The sequence below is a fragment of the Trichoderma reesei genome (genome assembly GCF_000167675.1).
Source record: "Trichoderma reesei QM6a unplaced genomic scaffold TRIREscaffold_1, whole genome shotgun sequence".
Lineage (NCBI taxonomy): Eukaryota > Fungi > Ascomycota > Sordariomycetes > Hypocreales > Hypocreaceae > Trichoderma > Trichoderma reesei.
The window spans coordinates 910,885-923,162 of NW_006711148.1; the positions used below are offsets into that span (position 1 = coordinate 910,885).

The 12,278-nt window shown below is 56.0% G+C and overlaps 2 protein-coding genes across 2 annotated transcripts; one reads left to right on the top strand and one right to left on the bottom strand.

Annotated features, from left to right (window-relative positions):
- Window positions 1–1,996: 1,996 nt before the first annotated feature.
- Window positions 1,997–3,168, bottom strand: TRIREDRAFT_102617 (uncharacterized protein; the record flags this gene model as incomplete). Its single annotated transcript, XM_006961550.1, has 2 exons — window positions 1,997–2,705; window positions 2,792–3,168. 2 exons carry the CDS (start codon window positions 3,166–3,168, stop codon window positions 1,997–1,999), a joined length of 1,086 nt encoding a protein of 361 aa, XP_006961612.1.
- Window positions 3,169–8,902: 5,734 nt separating this feature from the next.
- TRIREDRAFT_73769 (WD repeat-containing protein) lies at window positions 8,903–12,202 on the top strand (the record flags this gene model as incomplete). The annotated part of the gene is made up of 7 exons (XM_006961142.1): window positions 8,903–8,955; window positions 9,170–9,186; window positions 9,317–9,477; window positions 9,671–10,876; window positions 10,936–11,370; window positions 11,452–11,633; window positions 11,708–12,202. 6 exons carry the CDS (start codon window positions 8,903–8,905, stop codon window positions 11,476–11,478), a joined length of 1,899 nt encoding a protein of 632 aa, XP_006961204.1. The 3' UTR covers window positions 11,479–11,633; window positions 11,708–12,202.
- Between the last annotated feature and the right edge of the window lie 76 nt (window positions 12,203–12,278).

Here is a 12,278-nt window from a genome sequence, read left to right on the forward strand (position 1 = left end):
CGCGCCATGTACCTTGCCGGACGAGCTTTGCCCGAATGGAGCCGCCAGATTCCCGACTTGCCAGGTTTCTCTTGCTGGCTCAGTAAGGAAGAGAAAAAAAGAAAAAAACTCAGAGGCAAGGCAAGACAAAGGTCTTCGGATGACGGGAGTACGGGGTAGTACGGAGTACATCTGGATGCAACCTGCCTGTACCTGTAGTCTCTGATGCTCTGTGCTCCGGCGTCCGAGCCTGTCGATGCCGTACACTCGTGGTAGCACACTCTCTTGCATGCCGTACACACACACACGTAAAGGTGAACCCGCGAAACGGGGCAACGTTGTCTTGTCTGGACGTGTTTCCTTTCCTTTCGGTCCCGGCTGGCCGACCAAGTGCCTGGGCTTCGCCATTGGACAACACAACGAGTTGACACTTGTGTCACGGCGAAATGTCGAGTCTGCACGCCCCCTCCCTGCCTTAACCTCGCGGACCTGAAAGGCGAGGCGACAACGAACGGCCAAGGGGGGGGGGGGGGGGGGAGACAAAAAGGATTGGATGGTATCACCAACCTAGAGAAAAGAGCTGCCTGGTGAACAGGCCCGGCGGACACTCAATTTGGATAGATTGCTCGTTATTACTGCTACCCTATGTGATAATACCTTACCTATGTAAAGGGGGGGGGGAGCGCCTCGAACTCCGGGGTGATGCGTCATCTTTTCTCTTGCACTTTAAATCAAGCCTGCCCATCTGAGACTTGTGTGTGGAGCTTGTTCTACCTTCTCATGATGGCTGCTGAGCTAATACTAGATGTACTCTCAAACAAGCGGAGAACATTCTGGGAAAAGAAGAAGAAAAAAAAGGCAATTAGGCTCCCTCTCTCCCCTCAAGCAGCCTCGTAGGCTCACCCTCACAAACTCCAACATTCAACCCTGAGAAAAGGAGAGAGAGGGGAAAAGGGGAGTAAAGCCGTGATGGCACGACATTTCACATCGGGGTACCTTTAGCATCCTCATGTACTACCTATACCTCTCTATTCTACCCGATGCTGGGACGCCGAGCAAAAGCCACATTGTCTCGTACGCGACTTTTACAACTCCCCCCTACATATAAGGCAATCAAGGTTCCTGGCGAATGGAAGCAACTTGAAGCTTAGGATGGTGCTATTTCAGGATATAATTGCCTTCTATGCTCTTTGGAGCCCTCTGTTCAGCTCGAGTTATAACCGTTAATGGACGCTTTGTGTGCTGTCGATAGCATTTTCCGCTACACCCTTGAGCCGTCAACTAAGGTACATGAACCTAATACAGATGCGTAGGTATGCACATACAGGCAAGTGGGCAAAGGAGGTCCCTCGCCTTTCTCAAAATCTCTCAGCTCTACCCAAGTACATTCCCCCTTGTGATGCGGTACTACCCAGCATTGTTTCCGATCATGTATCCGCCGCTCTGTTGTTCATTTCCCAGCTGCATGTCTGTGATATCTGCTGCCATCCAGCTGTCCACCATCTCTCCGTACACCAGTGTGCATCGAGCCGTCGTGTCGTACCATAGGAGGCCCTATTCCACCACATCTGGCACTGCCAAAAACAAGGCCGTCGCCTCGCTCTCATCAAACCAGCTCGATGATTGTTGGCTCATCATTCTCTCCTTCTCTTTTGGCTCCGCCTTTCCCATGCTGAAGCACAATATGAAACGCAGAAGCCAGTGTTGCATGTTCCCCCTAGGTGTACTTTGTGAAATACAGCAGCGCAGCCATGCTAGATTGACATGTTCCCCGCATCGTTATATACCTAGGTAGCTGGCAGAGCACGATTCATTTCCCATGTGCTGGCTAGACAATTAACCCCGTGATCCGTGACAACACCAAGGCGCCAACTTACTATCCTCCAATCCAATCCGCTTATATCATTACACTCGTGTGATTCGTAAAGCACCGTTATCACCCTTACACCGAGGTCTCATCCCAACACATCGTCTGTAGATTTGCGTCCAAAATAGTCCCACCCCCATGAACCGCCTTCTATGAATCATCTTCCTCGGGCTCAAACTTGGTCTCGCCAAGCATCGGGCCTGGCTCAGACTTCATAGCCGTCTGAGCACCTGCCTGGGGCTGGGTCTGTACGGTTGGCCCGCTTGACTGAGCAGAAGCTGGCGGCGGCGTCGGCGCGGAGGGTCGAGCAGCTGCGGTTGCGGCATTCAGCCTCTGATCGAGCGCCTTCAGCGCAATGGCTCTCCTTCTCTCTGCTTCGGCACGGGCACTCCCCGGCGCACCTCTCTGCGCGATGCTATCATGGCGACTGGTTATGCCCCGCTGCCCCGATGGCTTGCAAAGCCGAATCGCGACGAGTATGTTGAAGACCTGATCTGACACGGCGGCCACAAACGGCTTGACGGGACCCGGGAAGAACTCGGCAAAGGCAAATGTTTCACTGGCGTCGCCGCGCAGCGACGCGGGCTGAGCCGTATCGAGGTCGGGAAACACGACCTTGAAGAATCGCAGGTATGTCCAGCTCGTGAGGAAGCCGTAGTTGGCCAGCCAGAAAGCGGCCCGCGACAGCAGTGGTGTGAATGAGAGCACGGTGACGATGCCGATGTAGATGAGGGGGGTCTTGGGGACTCGGAGGGAGATGACGCCGCGGAAGAGCGTGACGGTATGCGCCGGGATGAGCTGGCTGAAGGCGACGAGGAAGGCGATCTGGAAGGGGATGGTACCGCCGATGACGGTAAGACTTGAGAGAGACGCAGATGTTAGTAAGAGCTCTCGCAATGCTCACCCGACGGTATGTGTATAATGATGCTATATGGGCATGCTCACCTCCAGTCAGGGTTCCTCGTCAAGGTGAAGAAGAAGACCATTGTAAAGAACGTCAGGACATTCGGTATCAAGGAGACAATGGCGATAAACTTGGCCAGGTCCGCCGACGACCAAGCCCTCTCCAGATACCTGCCGCCGTGATACAGCGTCGCGGCGCCCAAGGCAAACGTGAAGACATTGCCCTCGACCAGGGAAGCCGTCAGAAACGTCCACGGGTAGGTGATGGACAGCTGAGGAATGAGCGTCAGGTACGGAATGACAATGTCCGTATCCTCGGACCACTGGCGATACCTAATCGCGGCGCTCAGGACGGACTGGAAGAGCAGAGTGCCGAGCAGGGCTCGTGTGACTGGCGGGATGTTTAATCGCGGGGGCATGGCGACGGGATTTGCGGGATTGCTGCGGGATGCGGGATGATGTCGTCGTCGTCGTCGTCGTCGTCGCTGTCGTCAACGTGGGGATATTTTCACACGGGAGTTCATCTGTATAGCGGGGTTGTTGAGTAGGTAGGTCTTTGGCAAGGCAAAGCTAAGAAGAGGCTTGCACGCTGGCGAGAACGCGCAGAGAGTGGCTACCAGGGCTTGCTGTCCTCTTTTGCAACGCTGCAGGCCACGGGCGTGTGTTTCGCTTCAATTGTCTGTTTGTCGCAGCTTGTGGCCAAAGCAACGGCCCTCATGCTAGGGATGCTGGCAATCTGAAGGGATCGAATCACTCGGGAGCTCCCGACTGGCTAGTGAAGCTTTGGCCTCAGGCATCCATTGATGATACAGTACCTAGCAGTACTCGGACTCGGCCACAGGTTTTCCTTGTTGCAGCATATTTGAGATGGGATTGTCTGTACCCTGATATTGTGATGGCCTTGTTGACGCCTCTGTTGCAGTATCATCGCCGTCATTGGTGATTCAGGCTTTTTGGCTCTCTTGAATGTCTTTTGGAGTGTAGGTGCGTCACCTAAGGTAGGTACAGGTGGGTAGGTAGTAGTACATAGTCGTGTGGCTGGCACGAAAACGGCATCTCAAGCTCTCAGATTCTTGTATCAAAGGCACGGTCAGAGTGACTTTGGCCACAGCAAGACAGCAGACTCTATAAAGGCTGTGAGAAAAGCTCGACTAGATCCGGCAGATGCAGCCCAGGTTGCCAGTCCCATTTGAGACTGTTTTGTGTATACTCGTACATCATCCTCACCTGTCGTCTCTCTGAAGCTCAGAGCTCTCTTCATTTGTGATGATGACTCAGCAAGCCATCGAACCAACAACAATGACCGGCTCCAAACGGTGGCAGATCCTCGGCAGACGGCATCCACCGGCCTCTTCTCCTATCGGGTCCATCAACCTTCACTCGGCAGCAGCCTGCAACTGAACTGAGCATCATGTGGGGTTGCGCATGTGTAAACCCCGTCCATGCTCATACTACCTCTTACTTGTACCTACTACACTAGGCTGGCTGGATTGACCTTGTGCGAATCGAACCTCTTTGTCTGTGAAGCATGACGAGTACTTGTACGTATGCAAGGTATGTATTCGTGCCAGGTTACATGCTGCATGTGTGGACTTGGTACTACCGAGGTGCTTGTGTCACGGAATACGGGGGCCACCAGAGACAGGCGGAGAACCCGTCCCGAACCAAAACTTGGCGAGAGATGGGAGGAGACAGCGTCGGAATAGCCGATCTCGCATCGTCCTGAATGTTTGCACAGGCCCTTGGTCATACTCGGAAGTCGATCGTCGAAGACAAAGGGACGACGCTTGGATAGTACCCTCTCCAAGCCAGGCATTGACCAAGAGAGGCCCTGGAAGGATCGCGGTGGTGCCTGGGCGGAATACATAAGTAGGTCCCAAGGCCAGAAATAGGGAGTGCGTACTTCAGGTAAGGGAGGCTGTCGTACGGAACGCTTCAAGCTCATGTGCAAAGTACGAGGTGCATGTGCTCCATCTGTATGGAGAGCCTGGTGCACTTGACGTACATGTATGTACATGCGCGTTCGAAGCCAACGACTCTAGCCTGCCTCGCGATATTACTTGTCCCTTTGCTCGGAGACAAGAGACACACACCTGATCCCGTCACGACTCCAGGCTTTTGACTGCAGTTGGCTGGTCGGTCGCGTAATCATCGGTATGTCCCCCCTCGTCTGTGGCCCTTGCCAGCCGGTCCTTTGGCGCGGGTGCTGGTGGGGCGAGCTTGAGGGGCGCATCATCAAAGATCCTGGCGTTTGGAGTCCCTTGAATGGACGGATTCTTTCTTTGGGGGGGACTGTGGATTGTGTGGATGCGTGGATGATGCGTGGGCGTGGGCGTGGATGCGGATGCGGATGCGGATGCAGTTTCTGCTCTGCCGTGACAACAGCTTCTCAGGTCCGGCGAAGCGAGATTCAGCGCCTGTCTCCTCTCCTTTGCCCGCCCCGAAGCAGCAGCTCTCGCAATGCTGGTGCTGGAGTAGTAACATCTGTCCAGTTACTCCATCCTTCCGTCTGGCGTCTTCAAAGTTGTGATACTAATATCCGGACGCGCCAAATGCACACTGGTCGAGCTTGGGATCCATCATTCCACCTCGTCTCATCCACCGTCTCCCGAGCTATAATAAGCCCTGGGCGGCCATCCATCTCATCGCACCCCCTGGTTACCGGCACGCACATCGCAGCCGTCACCCCAACCCCTGTGCAGATGGACGGATGCATTTCACAGGCATGGAGGAACAAGGCAAGCTGGCGGCGGCGCCACCCTCCCAGCCGGACCACCCACGACGTCGCCGCCCGCCCCCTTTATCGCCTGTGACCAGTGCCAGTGCCACGTAGTCTGACGATAAAGTCACCTCACCCTCCAAGACGTTGCTTTGCGCCGGGAGGCTGCTGCGAGGAAACGAGACCGGCCGCGAGAAGTCGGAGTGTCATCCTTGGCCGCTGCGACAAGCTTTTCTCTGTGCTGCCAGCTCGATAGGACTCGGAAGAAAATTCCAAGGCAAGGAGGGTGGATGGTGGACGTCAGTGCGCTGCGCGTACGAGTAAGCAACCTGCCTCTGCATCTTGAAATTCAGGGCCACCGTTCTCAGAGGCTGAGTAAACGACGCGTCGAGGGACAAAGGAATCGTCGAGGAGGAGGATATCAAGCACTGGTGATTTTTTAGGTAGGCGAACCAAGCATTGAGAAGAGTTAGCACATCCCGGAGCAGCGAGGCCTTTCGTAACGAACTCGTCCCATGAGCCCAATTGACGAGATCCCGTGGCCGTCACGAGAAGACCAGAGCATGGACCTGGGGGGACCAAGGACGGACAGACCAAGGACAAACCAACGCCTGCGGGGCGCGGGATGTCCAGGCACTATCAGGTCTTCCTCCCTTACATGTTACATGGAGAGGGAACGAGGCCGTGTCTCCATTTCTGGAGTAGCGCCCAGCCGATCTGCAATCCGTCTCAGATTCCTCAGCATGCAGCAACGCAGCTTGTTTGTGCAGCCCTGCTGGCGCGCTCCGGGGGTTGTCGTCTCTAGTGTCGTGGCAGCAGCAGAGCCCGGAGAAAACGGAGAGAGAAACGCAGGCGGAAAACGAACGGGATGTAGCGAGGCGTGGAAGTCGTCCAGACGGGGGAACGAATGAAAACAACGTGCTCCTTTGGCCGATCGGAATCTCGATTGTGCTGATGGGAGGCCCAGCCGAGCTTGCTGCAGACAAAGACCAACCGACCTTTGCACTTCGCCACCGCATCCATCCAGTGAGGCTTTTGGGGCTGCGCTACGAGCTGGAGACACAACCCTGGACCAGGGCAAAGTGCCTGTCTCGGCAGCGCCTCTAGTAATTCCGGGGACTTTCTGACCCTCACACTTTGTGTACGAAGTACCTTGCCAACCCAAGCTTGACTTTCCACAACGTGCAATTGACGAGTCTCCAATTCCCCCCCTTTGCAAGGCTTTCGGGCCATGGATTCTCTTGTTAACCGAGTTCGTGACGGTTAATACAGCGGTTTGGCTGGAGCGGATTCGACGGGAAATCAACGTTTCGGCGCTGTTCCCTTGTTTCTGCTGAGGCGTTCAGCCCAGCTTCTGGGCTTCGGAGAAGATTCGGTCGTAGAGACAGGGGGTGGGAAGAGACACGGCTCGTAGGTAAGCAGGCAGGCATCACGAGAATTGTGAGAATGAGAAGCAACTGCAGAAGCAAGCAAGGACAAGGTGAGATGGGGGTTGACTGACGAGGAAACCAGCGGTTGGCGCCACTGACGCTAGGAACCGGTGCTATCATGTACTCGTACCTCCTCCCAATGCCTCCCTTCTGCCTCTCTTCCCAGATCCGAGCCCTCATTCGCCCCTCGAGGCTGGCACGCGGCGCTGCCACGCTGTCGAGCCCGATTTCGTGACGGTGCCAACGTGAGCCCTTTTTTCGTACACTGTACTGAATAAGGTAACCCAGGTCATCATCACTGTAGGCGGCAGTACCTTGTTTTTTGTACACAAATCTTTCTCGCCGATAAAAGGTAGGTACAGTAATAATGCACGCACTCGTCAGATCGTGGCACGCATTGGGCGACCTCACTCGTCCCCGCAAGCCAGTTTCTTCAACGGCGGCGAAACGTGCGAGTTCCATCTGCCGTCTCACTGCCGTTTCCTCGTCCGTCTCCCCCATTTGTGGGAAACCCGAGGACCCCGTGAGGGATCAAACCTTCGACTCCCCCCGGTGAAGCAGTCAGTATCTGCTGCCATGGCTACGAACTCGACATTCTGTCAAGAAGTTCTCGGCACCTTGGCCTCGGCGTCAACTCCAACTACTAGGGTTCTTCCCCCCCAATCCCCCGTTCCTCCCGTTGCCCTACCGTCATGCTATCTCGTTCCACAGCGATTTGAATGCTCAATCTAGCGCCAGGCCAGTCCACTTTCGTGTCCGACTAAGTGCAGTAGTGCCGAGTACGCAGCAGTACCTGTTTCGCAGCAGTTGCCGCGACGTCAGCTGCGGTACTGCTCCGTATCTCGAAAACAGGGGAGCCATCCGCCTTTTAGGTTACGGTAATCTTTTGCCTTTGGCCATCGCAAAACTGTGGCTTCAAGGGCCTGGACGTGCCGCGGTGACAAGCCGAACGCCTTCTGGCACTCAAGGGCAGCCCAGCCGCTGGCAGTGAGCCTCTGCCCGGTCTCAAAGGAAAGGTAAGGTACCTTGATCAGGCAAATCTGCCGTCTGCTGCGATGTGCAAACACCCGCCCTCCGCCTGGCCTGATTGGGGGCTGCCGACACGCGAGAGTGTCATGCTGCAGAGGCTCGTTTGTGTGCATTTGGGCCCCCATGGCAAGGCTAACAATGCGGCCGTGGAGGCGGATGTACCTCGCAAGGTGCAAAGTACCAGCCAAGTCCATTAGTACCTCTCTGCGCCTAGGGGGGGCAGATTTGGGGGGGAAGATCTCGAAAAAAGGACCCCCTCCAGCATGACCTCAGGTTTTGGAAACGCCTTGAGTGCGACCTCAGCCGGCCCTGTCATTGGGCACGGGAGTCCTTGCGGGCAGTTGCACGGTACCAAGAGTATCGACGCCAGTCCTTCTAGCTGATTTGATCAGTCAATGTCTGGCGCCGGCTATAGCGCAAGTCCATCGGCTGGGTCTTTGGTGTTCAAGGTTCTCTTTCGGCGCCTCGCCTTTTCTGGACTGTCCAGGCTGGAAGACCGGTGCAATGGAGGGCGGGTGCATGTACCTGTAGGCGGTACTCGGCGGCTACTTGAATGTGGCGCGCGCGGTGGCGGACAATCACGTACTGGAAATGTGGCTACAGGTACCGTATAGGTAGTAGTACCTTAGCACCACTCCATGCGCGGCATGGCAAGGGCCAGCCTGGATGTACCGACAGACAGACAGACAGACAGACAGACCTGGAGGCACGCCTGGGACTGGAGGTACTTGGTACTTGGTACTTGGGACTAGCACCTTGAACCAGGTTGTCTCTGCCGAATTCGATTCCATCTTCTCTTGAATCTTCACTCACGCATTCCCTCTCACCACCAGCCTGTCATCCCGCCTCTGCTTTGACGGCTCGCCATCACGCCTCACCTGCGACCAGACCGCTGCAGACTCGCCTGCGACGACCAGCCGTGACACTGCCGCCACCTGCTGGCGCGCTCCCCCTCGATTCTGGACCGCCGGAGCCATGGTGCTCAAGGAATTTCTCGACTCAGACCGAGTCAACTTTCTCATCTGGAGGTTCGTCGTCACGCCCTCGAATGCTACTCCGCCAGCCAGCCTTGCGCCTGTCGCCTCTCGCTCTACCTTGTCCTCATTTTTCATCCATTCATCATGCACTGCACCGTCTCAGGAACACCCGCTGCAGCCCAATCCTTGTCTCCAGTCCTCCCCGTTTGCCCTGGCGGGTTTTCCGGTTCCCAAGACGCTTTTTTTGCTGACCCTTTCTGCGCAGGTATTTGCTTGAAGGCAGTACGTGGAACCGCGGATTTTCTTCCCTCCCCATCTCTATTCCCTCCCCGTTTCCTCTGTTCCATTCCCGTAGGACCAGATCAGGGTGAGAAATCAGAGTCTAACCCGTGAACCATTTTTGCCTCTCCAGATTACAGAGAAACCGCCGCCAAATTCCAGAAGGAATGGCACGTCAAGGAGCCGCAACGAGACTTCGAGTTTGCGCGCCATGTCAAGGGCCGTGCTCTAGTGTCCGTTGTCAACAGCGGCCTCATCTACTATGCTCTCGAGCGAGAGTATGCACGCCGTCAGGTACGCATTGAATCATTCTGCCCTTCTGCCGAGGCGCTCTGAGTTTATTCGATCCTTTCTTTCTTTCTCTCTCATGGCCGCGATTGGGCTTGAGGGCGGCGTGTGCGCCAATCGCGCATCGCTGTTTGGAATTCCCTTGTGTTTTTTTTTTCCCCCTTTGGCCCCCCCCTTGACTAACCATCCGATTCGGCAGCAGATGCCTGAAGATGTGGCTGCACAAGACGAGTCGCTGCACAACGGCATTTTTGGACCGCTGGAGGTGCAACCGCCGGCCAAGATGGAGGAGGACGCCGAGAACGATGAGGATGCGCCGGGGGAGGAGGACGACGAGGCGGAGCTGTCGCGTAAACGGAATCACACTTCACTGCCCAACGGGTCGCCCCCCAAGCGCCCACGGCTCGATAACCGCTGCGAGAGCAAATCCGATGCAGCCACCGTCAGCACCCCCATGGATGTGGACCAGCCCGACGACCACCATCAGGACGACCACCACCAGGACGACGACCAGAGCCTCAACGACAACCACGCCTACCCGTCGCCGCTGGAGGGCGAGCAGGTGCCGGCGATTGTGCGGACAGAGGGCCCCGAGCAAGGCACGCAGGTCGACAAGGTCGAGCAGCTGTTTGCTGGCACCACCTTCATCCGCCTTACGGACGACTGCGCCACCGACTCAGCGCCTTCGCCCTCGGCCGGCTCTGGCTCGGGCTCTGGCTCTGGCTCTGGCTCTGGCTCTGAGAACGCTCCCATCCTGCTGCAGTGCGAGTGGAACCCGACAGACCCATCAATACTGGCGGCTGCTGGGACCGATGCGCTAGCCCGCGTTTGGACCATTTCGCGTGCCACGGCAACCGACCAAGGCGACCATCACGTGTCTCCCCACGCCCACGCCTTGCTGGACCCCGAGGCGCCCAAGACGACGACGGTGACGGCGCTGGCCTGGATGTCGGACGGCTCGTCCATTGCCGTTGCCAGCGACTGCGGCGGAGCTCGCGCCGCCATTCACCTGTGGTCTGCGGGCGGCGAGATTGTCCAGGCGCTGGACGTGTCGGAGCCGCCTGTTGTGCGGCTGCTGTGGAATCCCAGCAACACGGCGCTGCTGGCCATCTCCCCAGAGAACAAGACCGATACGCTGGTGACGGTACACTCGATTGCCACGAACAAGTCCCTCCGCTACCGCCTCCCGGGCCACAGCCTCGACACGGGTCTGGACGCGACATGGACCGGCGACTCGGAGTTCTTAATCTGCGGCGGCGGCACGTTTGAATGCCTGACCGTGGGCGAGACGGCGATCCAGAGAACTCGGAAGTTTGAGACGAAAGAGGACGATCACTTTGCCCAGGTGTTGTTCGACCCGCGGTCACAGCTCGTCGCTACATCAAGCGACAAGGGCGTTTTGGATGTAAGTTGCCAAAGCTGACGTGTGGGGTAGAAATGGTATCAATGCTAACCTCCGTGCAGCTGTGGGACGAATCAGGGCAGCGCCGGTCAATATCAGCCCATCAAGGATCAATCACAACGATGGCTTGGCAGCCATTGCCGTCAGGCGAGTTGGCCGCAGACGACGAGCGGTTAATCGCCACCGGAGGAGAGGACGGTGCCATTCTGATTTGGAACGCCAGGAGACCCGAGAGCAAACCGAAGTGCTTCTTCACGATGGACTTACCTGTCGTGCGTCTCGCCTTTACTCCCGACGGAGCTTTTATCGCAGGAGCCACTCCCAGAAGCGTCATGATCTGGAAGGTCGATAGCCATTCATTGCCGCGGGCCGTATGGAGGCCTTCCAGAGACGAGTTTGAGAATTTCAGGGGCAACCAAGACTCCGAGGAGGAGGATGAGCACTGCTTGTGCTGGGATAATACTGGTCAGAAGCTGGCTTACGGCGCGAACAGTCGGGTGAGTATTTTCGATCTTCTTTTGCCATATTTTGAGAGGCATATGACTTGTGGATAATGTGCTAATCAGGCTCTCCAACAGCTTGCTATCATCAGCTTCAGGGCATAGAGGTCACTGGCGCTGAGGATGAAAAGACGCAAACATGTCCGATGGGCGAACGCTCACGAACGTGGGGTGGGCCGGGTGCCTCTAGAAACCCTCGGGAACAAAACGAGAAAGCGAGGAGAAACAGACTCCTAAACGAAACGGCATCGGCGGGCGCTGTGAGTCGGCTCAGCTCATCCCGACAGTGGAATCCATCCACCTAACTCATTTTCTCTAATTGCTTTCTCCCCAGCCTCTCTCTTATTCTTTCATTGAGCAATAAGTTGGATAGATGGGTCGGGGAGGTGAGGTGCGGTCGAGCGCGTGACTTGGGCCAAAGTGCCCATCGCATCGATCCTTTTGTATACCGGCATTCGCCGTTGGGCTTTCTTTTTCTGGTCACGAACCACGATATATGTGGACAGCAGCAGGGGAGCTGGACTGGACTATGCTAATCATCTTGACTATGCGGATACACTCGAATGAAGGGCAGGGATAAAACGGACGTACGGAGTACGAGTGGATTTCTTCTTTTCATTATTCCTTCCCTTTTTTTTCTTCATCTTTCCTCTAGTCTTTTCTTCATGCTCCTTTTGCTCTATCTTTGCTTTAGCCTCTCCATTGAGTTCAAGGCAACGGGGAGCAAGGAGCCAGCGATGGCCATTCTCTTTGTCTACAGCATGTGTTTGAAATAGGTATGGGGTAGTGCGGCTGCTTCGTGTACAATAAATCTGCAGAGTACTATCAATATATATACAAGGGACAGGGTCCCAGTCATAAGCATGTTTTCTTCTTCTTGTCCCATTGCAGTGAATAATAATACA